This window comes from Pelophylax lessonae (genome assembly GCF_965119305.1).
Source record: "Pelophylax lessonae genome assembly, chromosome: 1".
Taxonomy (NCBI): Eukaryota; Metazoa; Chordata; class Amphibia; order Anura; family Ranidae; genus Pelophylax; species Pelophylax lessonae.
In genome coordinates this window covers 550,691,976-550,715,769 of record NC_138768.1, presented here as the reverse complement: position 1 = coordinate 550,715,769, position 23,794 = coordinate 550,691,976, and the positions used below count along the sequence as shown (strand labels likewise).

Sequence of the window (23,794 nt, the reverse complement as noted above, 5' to 3'; positions counted from 1 at the left end):
GTAGGACTGACAAAAATGTACTATCCCGAAAGGGAGGACCACAAGTTTGAGTTGTGGGTTGTTTTTTCTATGTGGATCCATCTCTTTTGAACTGCCTTGCACTGTACTTAGATGCTTTGTTTCTCTAGGTAGTAACTGAAGGCGTATTCAGTGAAGACTACTTACTTTGGAGTTATGGAGCTCTTGATGTAGCTGAATATTTCTAAATCCGTTTGCCCTGATACACTTTGGTATTGTCCCAGCCATTCAAAGAATTGATATTTTAGCAATCATGTACTGGCTCATAGAAGTGCACTGCTTCTTTACTGCCTTTTAAGGCTGTATTACCCATTTGGTGGCTTCTTATGAAGAACTGATTTTTTTAAAGATCTGCTATGCTGGATCTCCATACTCTCCTTGTTTCTTCAGGGTTTCCTTAAAGGATAAGTCCACCGTTTAAAGAACAAATAATAAAATGCACATATTTTTGCAGGGGAAAAAAAAATGTATTTATTATTTTGTCCCTTAGGAGCCAGGAAAGCGTTGCACCAGTGATCAGTGGCTCAGGACTGCAATGCCAGACTCCTGCAGAAAAGCCCTGCAGCTTTTAGCCCATATCTCAATACAGGATGACTGTTTACAAGCTGCAGGGCTTGTGAAGGAACTAAAAAGCTTCTCATCAGCGACCCAGCAGTCCACTCAGAACTACAAGTGGTCAGCCACAATGACTGATGGTAGTTGTAGTTTGTGCATTTGTATTTTTGTTGTAATTTGTTCTCCAACATAGATCTTCCCAACACTATTCCAATAAAGGAATGGATTAAAGCCATATTGGAGTATATGAAGAGTTTATTACAATAAGGAATATTGTTGACTCTAAATAAAAAATCAGCACATAGATGAAATCACAGGAAGTCACAAGTGACCAAAACCTACCTGAACTCCTTTTCTAGGATTGGAGTCTTTGTAGATGCTTTGAATCCATTTCCTCCTACTATTTTTACAACAGATTCCTTAACAACATCAATTCCTATAAACAAAATAAAAATAATTATTATGCTTATTGAACTTAAAGTATAACCTAAAAGGCAAAACTTTTTATTTTAGTTTTAGATAGGGTGGAAAGGAATTAGAACCCTTTTCAGTTTGTATTGCTGTCTGTGCCCCCATTAAGGAGATTCACCCTCACTTTTTGTCCTGTTCGCCATTATCATCAAAAGTGAAAGTAACAGAAAATCTCAAATTTTGGGTTGTCCCCATAAAAGTAAGAGGGGAAATCATCCAAGGGGGACAGTAGTTCTGGTGACTTGGGGGTCCCCAAACAATTCCCTTAAAGGACAACTCCACTTTCGTGAGAGGAAAAAAATAGCAATTAACGAAAAAATAATATAGCGTATACAACTGCGAAACAAGTCATATTGTAATTGAATATTAATAAAAATGACCTTTCCTTTTCAACCTGCAGCTTCAAATGCAATGCAAATTGGCTACCTGGAGGTGTTCTGTGCACAAAATCTATATAGAACGTACCCCAGACACATAATTTCCTGCCTGTGTGATTGGCTAACTGATTTTTCAAGAAGTCTGCACTAAGATACAAGTCAGATTTCAGGCATCCCCTGCAACAAAAATGTAATTTTTGGTGAGATAGCTTCAATAGGAAATCACAGCTAAAGGGATGCAGGTCCAGCAGCTTCCCTCATTATAGCCCAGCAGGTGCAAAGCTGACTGATAATTAAGAAACCACTCCCATTAAACTCTCTTTCCCACATGGGCACAGACAAACACATAGGGATTTCTTTAGCATAACAAAAAGGTAGGAATCTGCAACAAAGTTTGTTAAAATCCTTGTAATGCACATAGATCACCCAGAGGGGGATGTTTTTTTCTCAGCAAAAGTGGAGTTATGCTTTAATTTGCAGGGATTTCCTCTTACTTCCTGTTTGGCTATGGAACAGGAAGCGAAGGGAACTTTCTGCAACGGGGCACAGAAATTTGACAGGGGTTATTATAACCCTACTTGCTCCATCCAAAAAATAAATAAATAAATAAAAAAAAAAATGAAGAAGTTTTGCCTGTAGTCCTACTTTAAAGCAAACCCATTTATTATTCACTACATGTTTGGTCTTTCCTTTTCTCCCACCCCTCTTTTACACAAATGTGTGCAAGAGAAAAATAGGATTTTTGTACTTATCGTAAAATCCATTTCTCTCAGTTCATTAACAGACACAGCGCTCCATATCCAAAACCATAGGGTTATATCGCCCCCTACAGGAGTAGAACACTAGTCAGAAAAAAGACTTGGCTACTCCTATGGGCAGTCCTAGCTGGTATACATCCCCCTCTCTGCTATAGGCCTTCAGTTTAGTAACAAGAGGTATCAAAACTCCATAGAGGGGTGGGTGCTGTGTCAATCAAGGAACTCAGAGAAATGGATTTTATTGTAAGTAAAAGTGCTCCATATTCAGAACTATAGGGATGCCCAAGCAAGGCCAAAACATGAGGGGTGGGACAAAAAAATCCCAAGGCTAAACACATAAAACCAACCAGGTAACAGGAGCACACAAAAAAAAAAAAAAAAAAAAAACAACTGGAGAGAAAAATGAATCGCATAAGTCCATAAAACAAGAAAAACGTTAGCAATTGTATAATAGTAGAGGTAGAAGGAAGGGGACGAGAAATATAGTGCATTGTTAAAACTGGATTTTTTTAAGAACTTACTGTAAAATCCTTTTTTCTGAAGTTCATCAACAGACGCAGCTCCATCTAGTCAGAGACTATAGGGTTATGCTCCTCCTATCAGGAATAGGCACTAGGTAGGAAAAAAGCCTAACCACACCTATGAGGGCTGTCCCTGCAGGCATAACCCCACACACCCTGCTATCATCAGTTTAGTTGCAAGCAGTGTTTGGAATAGAAAAAAAACCCATTCACTCAGAAGTAGAGGGGCGGGTGCTGTGTGTCGATGAACTTCAGAGAAAAGGATTTTACGGTAAGTTCTTACAAAAATCCAGTTTTCGCTATCGTTCATCGACAGACGAAGCGCCATCTAGTCAGAGACTATAGGGATGTCCCAAAGCAGTATATTTATGAGGGGTGGGAAGACAACGCAAATGGAAATGTAACTCCCCAAAGGCTAAACTTAGCCAACCAGGTAACATCTAGCTCAACCAGGAACAACTGGAGCTCACCCTGAAAACACAATACACCCTCAAAGAGAAACAAAAAAAAAAAAAAACAGTTCTCTTTAAACAGCAGCATGTAAAACCGTATGGCCAAAGGAAGCATCCGAAGATGCCAACACATCTACTTTGTAGAATTTTGTGAACGTATGCATAGACGACCAAGTTGCCGCCTTGCAAACTTGCAGCACCAACCCCTGATGGCAAAAAGCCCAAGAGGCACTCAGCGCTCTCGTAGAATGCGCCTTCACTGGGAAAGGAGGAACCTGACCCTTCAGTGAATAAGCCTGAACTACCGTCTTCCTGATCCATCTGGATATGGTCGCCGCAGACACAGTCAATCCCTTACGAGATCCTTCGGTAAGGATAAAAAGAGGGTCTGATTTTCTAAAAGACTAAGTGGTCTCCAGATTAGTGTTTCTCAACTCCGGTCCTCAGGGCACACTAACAGGCCAGGTTTGCAAGAAAACTGAAATACATCACAGGTGATATTGTTTGCTGCTCAGTGATTGCAGTATTCTAGTCTGCATCTCCCCAAGGTAATACTTAAAATCTGGCCTGTTAGTGTGCCCTGAGGACCGGAGTTGAGAAACACTGCTCCAGATAGATCCTGATCGCCCGAACCACATCCAAAGAGTGCAACGCAAATTCCTTAGAATGTTTGGGCTTAGGGAAGAGTGAAGGCAACACAATGTCTTCATTCATAAGAAAATCAGAAACAACCTTAGGAAGAAATGACTGATTAGGTCGAAATACCACTTTATCTCTTTGTATCACCAGATAAGGTGAGCGGCAGGACAAAGCCGCCAGTTCAGATACTCTGCGAGCGGAAGTGATAGCCACCAAGAAGGCAACCTTCTAGGACAACAAAAGCAGAGAAATCTCCCGAATGTTCTCAAAAGGAGGCTTTTGAAGAACAGATAATACCAGATTGAGATCCCACGGCGGTAGAGGGGACCTTCTCGGAGGAGCCATATGGCGCACTGTTTGATGATAGCAGGGTGTGTGGGGTTATACCTGCAGGGACAGCCCCAATAGGTGTGGTTAGGCTTTTTTCCTGCCTGATGCCTATTCCAGATAGGAGGAGCATAACCCTATAGTCTCTGCCTAGATGGAGCTGCGTCTGTCGATGAATGATAGAGAAAGGTCAGTTTTAGGATAGTTACGTTACTGCATAACTACAGTTAGTATTACCAACCCACCATGTCTGAAGATGTAAACTGTATTACTGTTGTCAAGTACCGCCAGGTCACTTCTCTTCTCAGGATCCATGTGGAAGGCAACCTCATTCACTGAACGAGGGAACTGCACATGAAATGTGTACATTGGAGGAGGGACCAAAGACTGGGCAAAAGAGGTCATCAGGACTTTATCTGCACAACAATTAGAATGTGATTTATTTTTTGTTGCATAACAATTAGGTCTCAGCATACAAAATACAAGGGGCGATTTATATAATAAAGATGTCTCATAGCTTCGGTCTTGCTATTTAGAAAAGGCAATAAACAGTATTTCAGTATATTTAGAAAAAAAAAAAATACTTTTGCAAAGCGAATTTATTCATCAGCAAAAAGAAATGGGAAAAGAACACTAATATACAAATGTGGAAAATAATTATTTTTTTTAAATACGTTAGTGCAAAAAGCAATAATAAATGTGGAATATGTGAAGTAACATATAGCACACAAATTGAATGATAACTTCCAACTCCTTGCAAATGTGTTACTGTATTTCATATATTATTTGCTGGTTCAGTTCGGTCTGTGTGCTTGTTTTAAAAGACAGATCACAAAAAACATGAATAGAAATGAGGAGATCATTGCATTTTTTCTTTCAGCCTGCCAAATGAAACTAAATTCACATTGGCTTTTTCTTCTCCCTACTTTTTTTCATATAAAGCCAAGAAAGGATTGCTTCTTTCTTTGCTTTTTCCGCTGGCACTAGAGTGGGATAAAAAGGTTACAGGGCACATGGCTATCAGCACTGTCACTTGTGCACCACAAGCCTGTAGCTTATCAATTGACAAGTGGCCACACCCAGCCCTGTCCACTGTTTTCTGGATTGACAGCACTGCCTCTGTCGCTGAAACCTTCCAACTGTGAACTGCAGTGTGTGAGGGCGGGGGGAGAACATGACACAAATAAAGTAGAATTTGGCCCATATTGTTTTCACACCCAGTACTTCTAGATATTTCTCTATTAAAAAGTAATACAGTAAAAAGTAATAAAAATGGCAACAATCCTACCGCCATCAATAACAGCCACGTCAGCCTGACTTCCTGGGCTCTGCCCACTGCTGCGGTCTGTGCTCCAACACCAGTCATACTGGAAGTACTGCCATCCAACGCATACAACATGAAGCCTGTATGAGATCTCAGGATCCCAAGCCACAGATACAACTTTACTATTGTCATTATTCCCAAAATGTAAATTTTGTTTGAGGTACCAATGATAATTTCCAACAACCCACAGCTGAACTGTAAGGAAAAAAAAAAAAAAACAGAAAGAAAAAACATTCAAAGTCATTACTATGTTACTGTCTTCAAAATTAACAAATAAGAGATTCAATGAGAAAAACGTACTGCTGTGCTTACTCTTTTAGTGACTGGGGGAATATTTTTTTATTTCTACAAAATGTTTCACAAATATACAACAATTGGATTTTTGACTTACCGTAAAATCCTTTTCTCTTAAGCTCATTGACAGACGCAGACTTCTTGATTAATATCAGTAGGGATATACTGCCCCCTACAGGAGTAGGACACTAGGCAGGAAAAAAATTCTAGCCACACCTTATGGGCAGTCCCAGGGGGTATATCCTCTCTCTCCCTGCTACAGGATATCAGTTATGTAACAAAGCAGTGTCAGAGAATTCAACTTAAACCAACTCAAAAATAGAGGGGCGGGTCCTGCGTCTGTCAATGAGCTTAAGAGAAAAGGATTTTACGGTAAGTCAAAAATCCAATTTTCTCTGCCGCTCATTGACAGACGCAGACTTCTTAATATCAGTAGGGACGTCCCAAAGCACTGCCACAAATGAGGGGTGGGATAACAGAAATAAAAATCCAATCCAGAAGGCCCAACCGGAGCCAACCAGAAGCATCAAGGACTCATCGAACAAAAGGATGAGACCCAACTGAAAAAAACAAAAACCCCCGAGGTAGACCAACGGTCCCCTCAAACAGCGGCCTGCAGAACCTTGCAGGCAAAAGAGGCATCCGCCGATGCCAGCACATCAACTTTATAAAATTTTGTAAAGGTATGAACCGACGACCAGGTAGCCGCCTTGCAAACCTGAAGCACCGACGCCTGATGGCGGAAGGCCCAGGAAGCACTAAGAGCCCGAGTGGAGTGCGCCTTAACAGGGAATGGAGGAACCCGACCCTTAATAGAATAAGCCTGCACCACCGTCTGTCTGATCCATCTGGAGATAGTCACGGCAGACGCAGGCAACCCCTTTCTAGGGCCATCCGTGATCACAAAAAGTGAATCAGCCTTACGAAAAGAGTCAGTAGTAGCCAAGTACACCCTGATCGCCCGAACCACATCCAAGGAGTGTAACGCAAACCCAGGATGACTGGGCTTAGGACACAGGGAAGGCAATACAATATCTTCATTCAAATGAAACTCTGAAACCACCTTAGGAAAGAAGGATGGATTCGGACGAAGAACCACCTTATCCCTATGAACCACCAGATATGGGGGAACGACAGGACAATGCGGCCAATTCTGACACCCTGCGTGCAGAAGTGATAGCCACCAAAAAGGCCACCTTCTGGGATAAGGTAAGCAAGGGAATCTCCCTAATATTTTCAAAGGGAGGTTTCTGGAGAACCGACAACACCAAGTTAAGATCCCAGGGCGGCAAGGGCGCGCGCAACGGAGGAGCCAGGTGCCGCACCCCCTGGATGAAACTCCACACCAAGGAATGAGTAGCCAGTGGCCTCTGGAAGAAGATTGCCAATGCTGAGACCTGACCCTTGATAGTGCTCAAGGCCAGTTTCTGCTCAACCCCCTGTTGCAGAAAAGCCAATATCCGAGCCACCGAGTAAGAACGTGCAGGAAACCCAAGGGATTCACACCACGCGATATAAGACTTCCATGTGCGATGATAGACCTTTCTGGAAGTCGCTTTCCTCGCTTTAATCAGAGTAGGGATAACTGAAGCAGACAAACCCCTGTCCTTCAGCACCTGGCTCTCAACAGCCAAGCCGTCAAAGCCAGCGATCGTAAAGCAGGATAGACGATCGGTCCCTGAGACAGCAGATCCTCCCTGAGAGGAAGTCGCCAAGGAGCGTTTGCGACCAGCCTGACCACGACGGCATATCAGGCCGATGAGGCCAATCTGGAGTCACAAGGATGACTGGAATTCCCTCCGCCTCTATCCTGTGAAGAAGTTTCGGTGACAACTTGAGAGGAGGAAAGGCATACAGCAGCTGGTACTGCCCCCACAGAGTATTCAGTGCATCTGCGGCGTCCGCCAGAGGATCGTGGGCGCGGGCTACAACCCTCTGCACCTTTCTGTTGCGCCGAGATGCCAACAGATCCACGTCCGGGGTGCCCCAACGAAGGCACAACTGGTGAAACACCTCTGTCTGAAGAGGCCATTCCCCTTGATCCAGGGTCTGATGGCTGAGAAAGTCCGCCTGTCAATTTTCCACACCCAGAACGTAAACTGCAGAAAGAGCCGGAACAAACTGTTCCGCCCAAAACCTGCCGGCCACTTCCACGGCCGCCAGAACACTCTTGGTGTTCCCTTGATGATTGACATAGGCCACGGCCGTGGCATTGTCCGACTGAATCCGAACCGAGCAGCCCTGAAGATGCTCGGTCCGGTGAACCAGGCAAAACCTGATCGCTTTCAGTTCCAACACATTTATCGATAACCTGGATACTTTCGGAAAAAAGGGCTTCCCCTGACTGAGCATCGGAGGCCGAGGCCCCCAAACCAGAAACTATCTGGTCCGCTCGCTCAGCCGGATCCGATTGTCCAGGGAATCGGAATTCCAGTTCCATTTGAGAAGAATCTCCTTTTGGAGAGTCCGCGTATGACACTGAGCCTGCGGAGACTCCGCACAGAAAAGGAGGTCGTCCAGGTAGCCCAGGACCGATATGCCCCGCTGCCGCAACAACGCCAGGACTGGGGCCCAAACTTTTGTGAAGACCCGGAAAGCAGAGGAGAGACCACAGGGTAACGCCACAAACTGATAATGGTCCGCTTCCACCGCAAAGCGCAGATACCGCTGGTGTCCTGCGTAAATGGGAACGTGAAGATAGGCACCCTCTATGGGCGCCCTTTGCATCCAGTGCTGCACTGCCCCCAACAGAGCCATTAGGCGATTCGGGGACAGTCGCATATTGGAAGGGAAGAACCGCACCGGTAGAAGCGATCGCAAATCGTTCTTGTGTTCCGACCGTATGACCTCGTGAACCCATTTGTCTTGAATACTGTAGAGCCACGGGTCCGGGAACCGGCGAAGACATCCCCCCACCCTTGATCTGGGTGGGGCCGCACCTTCAGGCTGAAGCAGTCTTATCCTCAGGTCTGGAAGGACCGGATTTTTGCTTACCAGACCAGGGTCTCTTGAAACCCCCCGGGGGGGGGGCTTTGGAGGACTTTGCCTTATCGCGCGCCCCGGAGGAGCGAAAAAATTTCTTGTGAGCTGTAAAGGAAGGTCCCTGTCTGCGATGAGGTTCCTTACCGTTATTAGCCTGTGGTAGAAAGGTGCTCTTGCCCCCAGTGAGATCCTTAATAATCTCATCCAAGGTAGCACCAAACAGGCGATCCCCCTGAAAGGGGAGATCAGTCAATGCTTTTTTGGAAGCCTGATCCGCCAACCAGCACTTTAACCATAGCATGCGCCGGAGGACCACCGCCGAGATTGACACACGCAATGGGGCAGCGTCCAGTGCGGCGTCACAAACAAACTGTAGCCCCTGCACTATTTGCTCCAGCAACTCCGGCACGGCAGGAGGGAGACTTCTCCCCTCCAGGTCATGGCGTAATAGCTTGGCCCATTCCGTCAATGTCTTTGAAACCAGAGCAATGGTAAACACTGGCCTTAGGGCCAATCCTGCCAGGGAGAATATGGAACGTGACACAGATTCCGCCCTACGGTCAACTGGATCCCCAAAGGACGGGGAATCCTCCACCAGGATAACTGTGGCTTTATTTAGTTTGGAAACCGGTGGATCCACCACAGGTGGCAGCGTCCATTTTTTAAGGAGGGACTCTTCAAACGGGTAGCGCCTAGAAATCCGTTTAGGCATCCCAGGGGGTCGTTTTGGATGAGCCCACTCGTCTTTAATAATATCATCAAAGCATTTGGGAAAGGGAAACACCTTTTCCACCTTAGAGGGCTTGCGAGTGCCAAAGGCAACTTCCGTCTGAACTGCCTCCACTGGTGCAACCTCCTGTTTTAGGGTCTCCCGGACTGACATAATCAGTGCGTCCACCAGTGCTTTGTCCTGCGCTATGGCAGAGGCAGGAAGATCATCCTCACTGTCAGAGGGACGCGGGACATCAACCCTAAAGGTGGAACCCGCGGCAGCAGCGACCGGCTCAGGATCAGAGTCTGAGGTATTGGACGAGACAGGGGTGGGCGGGGTCGTTTTTTAGCCCCCCGTCCCTGACAGGCCACCTCCACCCGGGACACAAATGACTCCAGGACCGCTGAAAGAGAATCAATGGTGAGTGGAGAATCGGAGGGCCCTGCGGCCACCTCGAGGGGATCAGATGGGGACTCATGTGCAGCAGGGTCCATGGCAATGCCAGGGAAACCTGTCAGCAAAAAATGACAAAATGAAAAAAAAAAAAAAAAAAAACTTTTTTTTTTTAAAAGAATCCCCCAGGGCTAAAGCGCCCCCAGTGGTCACGTGCTCGAGAACCCCGCAGAGAGAGAGAAGAGAGACCCCCAAAAGGCTCACCACTTGATGCATGAGTTCAAACCAGGACTGCTCTCAGCGCTGTCTATCTGACAGGAAGTCTTTTGTGGAGTGATTTTCCCGGGTCTAGGGAGGGGCCACGCCCTTGGTGATTACTACAGCTGCTCAGCTCTCAAGCAGGACGAGCTGGGTGTACCAAGATGGCCGACTCCATGCAGAGCACATGTATGCTACAACAAAATGGCAGCCCGCGCGGTCCACGGAAAAATGGTGGCCCGTGCGGTCCACAGTGCCAAAAAGGGGACCCCCGCGTGCCTACCCACGGATCGATCGGTGGATGGACCTGAAGGCACAGGTAGTAACCCCCCCGCATGATCGTTTAGGGCAACACCGGCGGCGCACCCCACCGCCCCCATATGCGGTCTGTAACCCAGATTGAAGGAGGGGGCAGATAGGTGGGGGGTGCATAACAGGACAGAGGAGAACCCGGGATCATGAGGGTCCGAGCATCCCAGGGAGGGGCCCGCATCCACCCCAAAACCCGTCAGGGGGAGAGGGGGAACATTCTACTCACCATACCGGAACAGGCGGGCACCAACTCCTGACAGAACCCCTCTCCACCGAGATGTGGGGGCTGTCGGCCAACACGGACGCCGCGACTCAGATTCAGACTGGTCGTAGGCGACCTGGTGAGACGTTTAACTCGCGGGGCCAGTCCCCGTCCAGCAGGACTATGTCGCGGCCGACCCAGCGCGGAGCTAGGGCCTGCACGTGCTCGTAGGCCGGCTGGGGTGACCACCGGATCTCAACATCCAGCCCGTCGCCCAGATCCAGCATAATTGCTTGAAGATCTCACAGGAACAAACTGGAGAAAAAAAGCTAACTAAAAAAGATTTATCTAAAAAAAGCTTGCCAGGACCAGAGATCCCAGCAAGGAACTTCGGTCCTTACTCCTGACTAGGCAGAAAAAAACTGATATCCTGTAGCAGGGAGAGAGAGGTTATACCCCCTGGGACTGCCCATAAGGTGTGGCCAGAACTTTTTTCCTGCCTAGTGTCCTACTCCTGTAGGGGGCAGTATATCCCTACTGATATTAATCAAGAAGTCTGCGTCTGTCAATGAGCGACAGAGAAATATCAATATAAAATATCAGTTTGAAAGGTTAAAAATGTAAAATAAAATTAACCCAAAACTAGTGGAAATACAGCTATGGCAGCTGTTTTGGGGTATGCTCTACAGGGGGACCCAGAGGTGGGCTGGGTCAAGTGGCACATGTAGTCCGTGTCCCTGTTGCTTCTTTGGGGTACCTATCCATCCAACTTCTGGCACCTGCCAAGCTTTTTCCTAGGTTCTGGCAATAGGTGTTGGAAAGTTTATTCCAGTACCTGATGCTGGTAACAAACCTTAGACCAGCACTGCTGCATGTTACAAAGCCTCACATGACACAGAGTCACACGGTAAATCTATGAAAGACTTCTTCAATGCGCCCTGTGGCGCCCCACCTGAAGAGGTTAAAGGGGGAAACTGATCTGAGGTCTGAAGGGAACAGAGGGGCAGGGGGGTACCTGGTCAGATGTTTTCTTTCTAACACTATATCCATTAATTTTTCCAAGCAACTGACCTTGGGGGGAAAAAATAAATAAGAAATTTCACTGATCAATATTGCTATGTATTTTCTCTTTCACTAAACAATAATCTCAGGCATTTTTTTCTATGTCTGAACAAAGATGCAAGGTAGTTTTTATCCCACTGACCTCCAACAGTGTGACATTTTTTTCTCCTACTGACCAATAACAATCGAGGCGTAACCAGAACCTTTCAAGGCCCCGGTGCAAGAAACCATAGATGGCACCCCTGACCGATAGGGCCCTTTTTATCGGTCCTGGGGCCCTTTGCTCTGGTCTGGATTTGAGTCCCATAGACTGCAATGTTAAAGCAGAACAATAAGCAATTTCTTTTTCATTTTGGATAGAGTAAGGAAGAGTTATAGACTAATGAAGGTGCGCTATTAGGAACTAAACAGAATTATAATCAAAATTACCATGTGTGAGTAAAAAATAAAATAAAATTCTCTGATATTAAAATTGACACAAGTACGAATATTATGTGATAAATTCACACAAACCTTATCACAGTGAGAAATCACTAGAATTAACAATGTAGTGAAAATGAATAACTACCATACACCTTATTGCAATGCAATAATCATGAGTGACAAATGAGTGTTTGTGTAAATGATTACCAAACGATAACCAATAAAACCACACAAAAATTAGAAAGGAATAGGCAGTGATCAAAGTCCAATTGTGAACTCAAGAAATAATAGTCCGTGACACAAAAAAGTTACATGGAAGTGGTGCTGCGGTGAATAATTAGAGAGACTTCAGACAGCTGACACCCGATGGTGCGGCATGCAACACCTCCGTGATCAGTCTAACAGATGGCTGCTTACTGGACTTGAAATTTTTAATGCAGGGTAGTATGATGTTAATACTCGGTATTAGCAGCAGCCGCTGCTCTGGGACCTCTTAAAATCTTAATCTTAAAATCTTAATATGGAGTCAGAAAGAATATTAAAAATTCAATATTAAAAATTCCATTGAAACAAAAAATAAATGAATAAATTTAAAATAGTGAGACTAAAAAAAAAAAAAAAAAAAATCTTTAAAAATAAGAACAACCCAGCAAAAAATTCCTTGTGTGTTCAACAGGAAGACTCTCACCTGTACAAACAGTCAAATGTACCTATAACAAATAATGTTAACTGTTTAAACAAGAAGAGTATAAATCAGAACTCCCAGTAACCCAAAATTACCATAAACAGAATCAATTGTTGTTAATGAAAGCGTTTATGTCCCACTCCACGTTCAGTCCCAATGGCCTATAACAACATTTGAGGTCATAGATCCACTGCGTTTCTTTTTTGGAGATGGACCTTCTCATGTTGTCCCCTCTCCAGTGTGAAGTGTATCGGTCTATCGCTATTACCTCCATAGAGGCGGGATTTTTTTGGTGGCACTTCAGAAAATGCTTGGACAAACTGTGCCACAAACCCTTTCTTAATGTTTGCCAGATGTTCCTCCACTCTGATGGTGAGGATGCAAATCGTCCTTCCTATATATTGAAAACTGAAAGTGCAACCAGTGTTAATTTCGTCGACTAAAACCGACTAAAACGTTTTCGTCGACTAACACAATTCAGATGACTAAAATACGACTAAAACTAAAATGGCATTTTAGTCTTAAGACTAAAATACAACTAAAACTAAAATGGCATTTTAGTCAAAAGACTATAACTAAAACTAAATCAAAATTTGCTGCCAAAAATTAACACTGGTGCATGCTCAAAGCATAAATAATAACATATTAGATTTTTCACTCCAGGACCAGCAGTAGTATATAATGAGTTTGGAAATTGTAGAGAAATGCTTAAATAATGCATTACAAATTACAATTGAACTACACCCATTTGATTATAGATGACTAAAATTAGTTTTAGTCGACTAAAATGTAGGGCGTTTTAGTCGACTAAAATATACTGGAGTTTTAGTCGATTAAATACGACTAAAACTAAAACACTTGCAGAAGACTAAAATGGGACTAAAACTAAAATGCCATTTTAGTCCTAAGACTAAGACTAAAACTAAATTGAAATTTGCTGCCAAAATTAACACTGAGTGCAACGCAAAAGGTAGACCACCTCTTTCGTGCGACAAGGAATGAAACTCCTAATGGAATATTCTTATTCTTTTTTGGTCACAGATGAAACAAATTTTGAAGTTCTGATGGTCCTATAATATTCACACACGTTGCACTTCTTACAGGGAAAAAACCCTTTAAGTTTCCAAACATGGTTGGTTGGGTAAGTTTGTCTATGGGATTTGGAGCAATCAAGTCCTTTAAACACTTACCGACCACCCGCTGTTGATTTACATAGATCCTTTGACAATAAATACCGGGGTTATGACAGCAGATAGCTGCCATAACCCTGGTATTTTTTAAAACGGCGGGCGATCGGCTTTCAGGTAAAGGTGGTCCCAGTGGCGGATTCGCCACGGGATCACCCTTATGGTGCGGCGGAAGAGGTGACCCCCTTCTCCCTCCCGCCGCGTCCCGTCTTTTTCCCCCGCTTGCTAGACCCACCGGCAGCGGGGAAAACGATCCGGTCCGGATCCTCTTAGACAGGAAGATGGCCCTCACTCGACTCTATGGTCTTGGAGGACTGGAGCGACGTCAAACATTGTTGCCTAGCAACCGGTATAAAGAGCCAATTTTTTTTTTTACCTTTTTTTTTTTCTTTTTTAGTGTACTTGTGAGGTCTGAGGTCTTTTTGACCCCAGATCTCACAATAAAGAGGTACTGTCATGCCTATTTCTATTACAAGGAATGTTTACATTCCTTGTAATAGGAATAAAAATGATCATTTTTTTTTTAACTGTGTAAAAATTAATAAAATAAATAGGAAGAAAATAAAAATTAAAGCCCCCTGTCCCCGCTAGCTCGTGCGAGAAGGGAACGCATATGGAAGCCCCGCCCACATATGTAAGGTGTTTAAACCACACATGTGAGGTATCGCTGCGATCGTTAGAGCAAGAGCAATAATTTGAGCCCTAGACCTCCTCTGTAACACTAAGCTGGTTACCTGTAGACATTTTTAAAATGTCGCCTATGGGGATTTTTAAGTACCAAAGTTTGTCGCCATTCCGCGAGCGTCCGCAATTTTGAAGCATGACATGTTGGGTATCTATTGACTCAGCGTAACATTGTCTTTCACATTATGGAAAAAAATTGGGCTAACTTTACTGTTTTCTTATTTTTTAATTCAAAAAAGTGAATTTAAAAAAAAAAAAATGCGCTTGGAAGACCGCTGCGCAAATACGGTTTGATAAAAAATATTGCAACAATCTCCATTTTATTCTCTAGGGTCTCGGCTAAAAAAATATATGTAATGTTTGGGGGTTCTAAGTAGTTTTCTAGCAAAAAAAAATGATTTGGGCTTGTAAACACCAAGTGTCAAAAATAGGCCTGGTCCTAAAGTGGTTAAATTACGAGCCCTTTTGAAAACAATATTTGGTCTATGGGGGAGAATGGGACCTAAAATCCGATCTCCCTTCAAAACCCCCCATTGTTTTTGTAAAGTCTTATTGACCCATTTATATTGTCTTCAAAAGGTCGTAATAAAGGCTGTCTCAAATTTTGAGACTTCACCCCTCTGTTTGCGAGTATTAGAGGCCAAAAGTTCAGAGCGATCAATATCCTCAACCACCTTAATGTCTTGTTCCAGACATATAGGATCATATCCCTTCTGTACAAAACGCTCTTTCAGAATTATTGCCTGTGTATTACAATCTGACCTATTGGTACAGTTCCGACATATACGCTGAAACTGTCCTTTTCACAATAAAAAGGCATCTTCGGTGTATCTTCTCCATAAAAACACTCTGTAATCCATGTCTATATAGATGTTCTGATCCTCCTAGAAAGACATGAATAGATTGGCGAGGCTGGGAGCAAACTGGCTCCCATTGCGACACCAGTCTTTTGTAAATAGAAATTCTCTCCAAAGTAAAAATAATTGTGATCCATTCCGAACTCTAAAAGTTCCAAAATGAATCTCCTCTGTTGTAGAGGAGGTGGAATATTAACTCTGATCAGGGTGACACCGAACTTCTAGAGTGGTTCCAATTTTTTTAATGGTGCAGGTTTGAGCCTGTTAATTTTTTATTAGATAAAAAAAGAAAGAAAGTCGTGAGACTAAATAAAGAGATTTTAGAAATCAAAAATAAAATTAGCCCTGTTTACCCAAGAGGAAGCATGTTGGATATATAATCAAGAATTGAGAGATATTGGCCATGGAAGAGGAGGAGCAAAAAATCAAGGAAAGGAAGAAATATTTTAGAGATCTAGAGGACTATAAATCTACTTCTGTATTTAAATGGCAGATTGACACTGCCAGTTCCACAGAATCCATTCCTGGACCTTCTTTTTTTTTTTGAAAAATTATTTTTATTAAATATGTAACAAGAAAATACAAACAACACAAGAAAAATGTAAGAAACAGTCAACACCTTAGAACACAAGGTGAGGTTATACATTCCAACACAGTGTAGAACCAGCCCAACCCCGTTTAAAGGGTTCGACCCACATGTCATCCCAGTCCTCACCCTGAAGATCAGGAATCTCTGCAGTCCAGCGTTACCTACACTTAACAATACTCGGGGGGGGGGGGGGGGGGGTCGGTCTACACAGGTCCTTGTATACAGTGGATAACATTTTAAGAAGGTCAGGGTTAGTCAGCATTAGCTCCAGATCCGATGGCACTGGTTCAATCTTGGAGTCAGCAAATTGATTCCTAAATGCGTGGCGTAGTTGTAGATATCTAAAGAAATGAGTCGTGGGCAGGTCATGACGAGTTCGTAGATTATCAAACGTGAGCAAGTCTCCCTCCGTGGTAATGTCCCCCAATGTCTTAACCCCCACAGTGGCCCACACCATAGGGTCTGCCAGTCGATAGAAATGAGGGAGCTTGGGATTCATCCTCAGTGGGGCCGACGGAGAAAACCCAATGTAACTGGGACACGCCAACTTCACAGCCTGGCCCCACGCCTTAATTGTGGCCTTCATGGATGCCGTCAGTGGTAAGTCAGAACCCACTCCCCTGAACAGTGCCAAACCCAGGCTCACGTAGGAACCCAAGTGAGCCGCTTCCAGGACCGTAGCTGAATCCTCCGTATCCGCCCTTAACCAAACACCATTTGTCCCGCCAGGTAGTATTTACGCCAATCCGGGAGGGCAAGTCCGCCACTGTCCTTGGGCTCCTGGAGGGCCCTCAGGCCTATCCTAGGGACCCCCGGCGACCAAAGAAAAGAACTAAATGATGCCATCCAACTTACAGAAGAAAGCTTTTGGGACCCACATAGGGGAATGGTGCAAAAAATACAGCACCACCGGGAGGAATTTCATTTTTAGTAAAGCAACACGCCCCATTAGGGAGAGGGGAAGCCTCTTCCACACCTGCACCAGCTGCTGTAGCCTAGGTAAGAGCGGGAGGAGGTTCAGGGTATAATAGTCTTGCGGGCATTTAGTCACTCGCACCCCCAGGTAAGTAAATGTCTCAACCCGACACAAGGGGGGGGACCATCGTCCGAGACCGGTGCCGGAGCCTGTCAGGGAAAGTATCGATGAATTCCCCCAATTCACCCTGAGCCCTGAATAGGTACCAAAGTCATCCAAAATTTGCAGAACAGCCTGTAATGAAGGACCGGAATCGCTAAGGAATAGAAGCATGTCGTCGGCATATAGTGCTACATATTCTCTAATGGAGCCCACCCGGATGGCCTCAAAACCACTGGAGGTGCGCAAAGCAATAGCGACTGGTTCAATAGTAAGAGCGAACAAGAAGGGGGAAAAAAGAGGACAGCCCTGCCTGGTCCCTCTTCCCAGCCTAAAATATACAGAGGTCACTAAACCCAACCGAATGGCCGTACGAGGAGAAGAGTAGAGTAATTTAACCCCAAGCCCTAAATGTGGGGCCGAAACCCATCAGCTCCAGGACCATGTGCATATATGCCCAATCGACTGAGTCGAAGGCCTTTTCTATGTCAATAGAAACCCCTACTCGTTGCAATTACCCCAAAAAGGGATAATTGCAGGATTGTCCAGGAGCTCCGCCGAGACATGTCTGGTCCTGATCATATCCGGTCACGCCCCCCATTCCTGGACCTTCTAATACCCAAATGGACAAAAATATTAGATCTGAACCTCAGGTTCAAAAGTCCAAGGAAGTATCTAATCAAAGAGGTTCAGGGGACAAACGTTTGCCTGTGGACACTAACCGAACAAGGATTTCCTTCCAATTCTAAATTCAAACCCCTAAGGAGGTTCCTCCAAAACGTCCCTATGGGGGAAGAGGAGGATCGTGGAGAGGTGCCCCTAGAGGATATCCCCAGTATTCTGGTGGAATGGGAAGAGTACAGTTTTATGCCCCCTCCCCACGTGGAAAACAACAGTCTTATAGGTCTGATAGAGAGGTTATATACCACTCTCCCCACAGACACTATAGGCCTCCTCCTTCTGAATCCCCCCAGGAGAGTGTCTATGGATTACACTGGGCATTAAGAAAGCTCCTTCCATCCACAGGGTTCTTCATACGGGTCATATCACAATAGATTTGAACCATTGTATGATGAAAATGAGGATAGTGAAGAATTTGGAGAATATCCACAGGACACACACATTCCAGTACTCCTATTAGCTCCAAACCGAGGAGTTTTTTAGGAAAGGGTCCAGGGAAAGGAAAAAGAAAAAACAAGGGGGTGCAAGGAAGGACACTCCAAGAAAAAATAAGAGGAGAGGGTATTTTTAACCTCAGTGGGGTGTCCCTCACTGACTCTGAAAAACAAACTTTAGATAAAGGCTTAAAATTTGCTCCCAGTCAGTCTTTGAATAAATTTGAGACATTCATAGATGTCCACAAATACATCAGAAAACTCAACATCAAGAGGCATTTTTTAACTAATGCCTATACAGGAACCCAAAATCCCAGACCCAGTTCCTCGTATGTGCATACTGGGCTACGTAGTGCCTCCTTGTTTAACCCCCCTCCTCCCCTAATACACAGGGAGGTAATGTAACCATTTTTAAGGAACTGGTTTTGAAAGATTTGGAAGAGGCCTCTTTCAAACAAAAAATTCAAACAGATGTTTTGAAGGGGGTTCAAACGCTTTGTAGTCGTAAGGACCTTATTGTTCGACCAGCTCAGAAGGGGAGGGGGGGGAGGCAATGTACTATTGAAAAAAGCTGACTATTTGGAAGAGATGAACCATCTACTCTCGGATAGGAATACTTATGAGATTCTCAGAAAAGATCCTACTCACTCCTATAAAAGACAGTTAGAAAATCTGATTAGGAGGGGCTACAAAGAAGGAATACGGTACTTAATAAAAAAGAAAAATAATATTTAGTTCCTCTAGCTCCTAGGATCCCGACAATATATTACTTGCCGAAGATCCACAAGAGTTTATCCAAGCCCCCAGGAAGGCCTATTGTCAGCGGGATTGATTCCGTTACATCACGTATAGGCAAATGCATAAGATTTTTTCCTCCAGCCCCTTAGTACAAGAAACACCAGCTTTTCTTAAAGATACTACCCAATGTATTGAGGAGCTATCTCAAATAGAGGTAGAGGGTGATATGTTGTTGGTCACCGCAGATGTATCATCCTTATACACTGCGATTCCTCATTCCTTGGGTTATGAAGCGGTGAGTGCCTTCTTGGACTTGAGGGAAGAAATTCCTCTACAACAGAGGAGATTCATTTTGGAACTTTTAGAGTTCGGAATGGAGCACAATTATTTTTACTTTAAAGGGAATTTCTATTTACAAAAGACCGGCGTCGCAATGGGAGCAAAGTTTGCTCCCAGCCTCGCCAATCTATTCATGGCTTTCTGGGAGGATCAGAACATCTACACAGACCCAGACATGGACCGCAGAGTGTTTTTTTGGAGAAGATACATTGATGATGCCCTTTAATGGGGAAAGGGGCATGAGAATTCCCTGCATATCCTCATGGAGAGATTAAATTGCAATAACTGGGGCATCAGATTCACTTACAATTTCAGAAGGATGTCTGTTAACTTTCTTGATCTCATTATTTCCAGAAATGGTCAGAGTCTCACAACTAAGACATTCTTTAAGGCGACCGATAAGAACAGTTTTATCTCGTTAGACAGTTGCCATCAACCTACTTCATTAAGGGCAGTTCCGAAAGGACAGTTTCTGCGTATACGTTGGAATTGTACCAATAGGTCAGATTTTAATACACAGACAAAAATTCTGAAAGCGAGTTTTGTACAGAAGGGATATGATCCTATATGTCTGGAACAAGACATTAAGGTGGTTGAAGATATTGATCGCTCTGATCTTTTGGCCTCTAATACTCGCAAACAGAGGGGTAAAGTCTCAAAATTTGAGACAGCCTTTATTACGACCTTTTCAAGACAATGTAAATGGGTCAATAAGACTTTACAAAAACATTGGGTGGTTTTGAAGGGAGATTGGATTTTAGGTCCCATTCTTCCCGATAGACCCAATATTATTTACAAAAGGGCTCGTAATTTAAATGACTTGGTTGCACCAAATCCCATAGACAAACCTACCCAACCCCCCATGTTTGGAAACTTAAAAGGGTTTTTTCCCTGTAAGAAGTGCAATGTGTGTATTAATTCTAGGACCATCATAACTTCAAAATTTGTTTCATCTGTGACCAAAAAAGAATATTCCATTAGGAGTTTAATCACTTGTAACACGAAAGGGGTGGTCTACCTTTTGCGTTGCACTTGCGGTTTTCAATATATAGGAAGGGCGATTCGCACCCTCACCATCAGAGTGGGGGAACATCTGGCAAACATTAAGAAAAGATTTGTGGCACATAGTTTATCCAAGCATTTTCTGAAGTGCCAGCAAACAAATCCCGCCTCTTTGGAGGTAATAGTGATAGACCGATACACTTCACACTGGAGAGCGGACAACATGAGAAGGTCCATCTCCAAAAAAGAAATGCAGTGGATCTATGACCTCAAATGTTATAGGCCATTGGGACTGAACGTGGAGTGGGACATAAACGCTTTCATTAACAACAATTGATTCTGTTTATGGTAATTTTGGGTTACTGGGAGTTCTGATTTAAACTCTTCTTGTTTAAACAGTTAACAGTATCTGTTATAGGTATATTTGACTGTTTGAACAGGTGCGAGGCTTCCTGTTGAACACATTTTTTTCCGGGAATTTTTTGCCGGGTTGTTCTTATTTTTAAAGCTTTTTAGTCTATTTTTAAATAATTTTTTTTTTGTTTCAATTTTATTTTTAATATTCCTTATGACTCCATATTAAGATTTTTAACTATACATATGGTAAATAAGAAAGGAGAAAGTGGTTAATTTTGTATTTCCGGGGCTCCTTGCTGTGTGACAGGAAACCTCTCCCCTTGTGAATATTTAAAGCTAGTAGTGACGATATAGGCTGTTCTCCAATCCCAGTTGATGCCTGTTTTAGGGGAAACGCGTCGGGTAGAGTAGCCTTATCCCGTAGCTCGGTCCGCACTGCAGGAGGCCGAGCTCCTCGTCTTTTCATGTCCATGACAAGCCGCTTACTCATCCATCTAACTGTAGATGGATTTATGTAAATTTTATGTATTTTTATGTAAATGGAGTTCATTTAAGCTTTAATGACTTATAGTCAGTTTGCATATATTTATTGTAATAATCCTGAGGGGCCTTTTCGGTGCAGTGTGTTGGCATTGTCCACCTGTTCTCTGCTATTGTCTTCCAAGCATTTTTTATCATGTGCCCGTATTAGATTGGAGATTTTTGAACAGAGGATTCAGTTTTCTGTTCTTGTGTCCCAATATATATTAAATTTACTTTTGATCCGAATATTTTCATACAAGTGGGTCTCACTTCTGCCGCTGCACAACGACATCAGCGTCCTTGTGGTTTCTCTCTTTTCCACTGGACGCTGGGCGTGTGCATTAGGAGACCTGTACTGATTGGAGGATGGTTGTCCCAAGTCTTTTTGATTCGTTCCCGGATGGCGCCCGCTGATTGGTTTCAGCGGTGACTTCCGGGTTACTGACCATCACTTCCTCTTCCTGATTCACTAGTGTGGGTAGCGCCGGCGGTTTGGGGCGGGATTGATTGCGGTTCATGCCGCTCCTCCCCTTCTGCTGTTATCTGGCCATTTAAAGAAGGTGTTCGGCGATGTTAGACCACGCCCCCTGATGTCAGGTTTTGATGAAACCGGTTGGGGACCGGCAACGCTCGCTTCCTGAACACCTTTGCAGCGTTCTCCTTCCTCTGTTGAGAAGACCGGAGAATATTTGGCTATAGCTACCACACTGACCACTTGCAAGTCCCCTCCAGGATAATGATCCTTGATGCCTGTTTTTATCAGCTTAAATGTGAGTTTTATTGGCTTTCTTCATTAAAGCATTACCTGTGTTTCATACGTATTGCACCATGAGGAGTTTTTTCTTCTTTTATGTGCTACTGGTGAATTCACTGAGTCCATTAGAGGACTGACTGGTATCCATAGAGGCATTTCCTGTGGGAGGAGTTTATATGTCTGTCCACCTAGTGAGAAAGGAGCCAAGTTCCTGTTTAAGGCATACAGAGATCCCTGTAATGGGGATCACCCATTTCCGGTAAGAGGCCATTTATACTGGTGTTTGGTGGAGGCTACTCTTTCTGAGTTTCATCACCCTTATCTTGGACCTCTTACGGGACTCCTTTTCTCCTATGGACTTTCGTTTTAGTATCATTACTAATACTACTGATTGATTTCTGTGATCACCATATTGAGCGCTGCATACCCTGTTTTTATCTAACTGTAGTGCAATACTTTTTTATGCAATAACGTTTTAGTAGTTTATGCACTATGGGCTGCTTCTGTCTTTTATGGTGACCTATATCGCTGGTAGATCATCCTACTCTAACGGTGAGAGTCATCAGTGAGAGCACTCGCGGCTGATCTCTGAGGCTGTCACTGGGGCTTGCGCTCCGTCCCGGGGGTTTCCACTTATGCAGCAGGCAGGCTTAGCCTTTCTACAACGGAGGTCCCAGAGCAGCGGCTTCTGCTAATACCGAGTATTAACATCATAATACTCTGCATTAAAGACTTCAAGTCTGGAGGGGCGTGTGAGCGTGGGGGACCTCTTCCTGGCACCGTGTACCGCATGAGAGACCTTTTCGATATAATGGCTGCTTTCTCATTGATTATTCTTGGGTGATATTTGAAATTTGACCATATCTCTATGTATTTTGCTTTGATTACTTGACTCCTTTTGGTTTTTCCCTTCCCCCTTTTGTTTTCTCCTTTTTATCTGTCATTCTACTTTAAGATGTTATCACTTAACACTAGCTTTTTGCTTATGGTTACTATTTTCTACTGGTATTATGTTCCCAGACTGTGTCTGTAATGCTTTCTACTAAGAGCGTTGTGTTTTGCTTTTGTATGACTTGCTAATTTAATAAAGTTGGAAAAAAAAAAAAAAAAAGATTTAAAGTCCGGTAAGCAGCCATCTGTTAGACTGATCACGGAGGTGTTGAATGCCGCACCAGTGGGTGTCAGCTGTCTGAAGTCTCTTAATTATTCACTGCAGCACCACTTCCATGTAACTTTTTTTGTGTCACAGATTATTATTTCTTGAGTTCACAATTGGACTTTGATCACTGCCTATTCCTTCCTAATTTTTGTGTGGTTTTATTGGTTATTGTTTGGTAATCATTTACACATTGTCTCATTTGTCACCCATAATTATTGCATTGCAAAAAGGTGTATGGTAGTTATTCATTTTCATTACAATGTTAATTCTAGTGATTTCTCACTGTGATAAGGTTTTGTGTGAATTTATCACATAATATTAGTACTTGTGTCAATTTTAATATCAGAGAATTTAATTTATTTTTTACTTACACATGGTAGTTCCTTATAGCGCACATTCATTAGTCTATTTATTCATTTTCCCAGGTTCAGGAATTTCAGGTGCTGCTGTGTCTTTCACGCCAGGTTTAGCGCATCTATCCATTCACTTACTAAGGAGGAGTTATAACCTGTCAGATTTTTTATTTACCATCTGTGACCCAATGAGGAGACTTGCCTTCATTTTCTGTCCTATAGCCAAAAAGAGGAAATCCCTGCAAATTAAGGGAATTGCTTAACTCCAAGTCACCAGAACCAGTGTCCCCATAGGAAG

General features: G+C 43.7%; 1 protein-coding gene across 1 annotated transcript in view; it reads right to left on the bottom strand.

The window, feature by feature from the left end:
- The window catches only part of ELP1 (elongator acetyltransferase complex subunit 1), a 153,617-nt gene that overhangs the window by 99,637 nt on the left and 30,186 nt on the right, over nt 1-23,794 (bottom strand). Inside the window, exons 11-13 of the mRNA XM_082243694.1 lie at nt 5,407-5,637; nt 4,364-4,534; nt 916-1,009 (exon numbers count right to left, since the gene is read on the bottom strand). Coding sequence (XP_082099820.1) covers nt 916-1,009; nt 4,364-4,534; nt 5,407-5,637 — 496 coding nt within the window. The remainder of the gene's footprint in view (nt 1-915; nt 1,010-4,363; nt 4,535-5,406; nt 5,638-23,794) is intronic.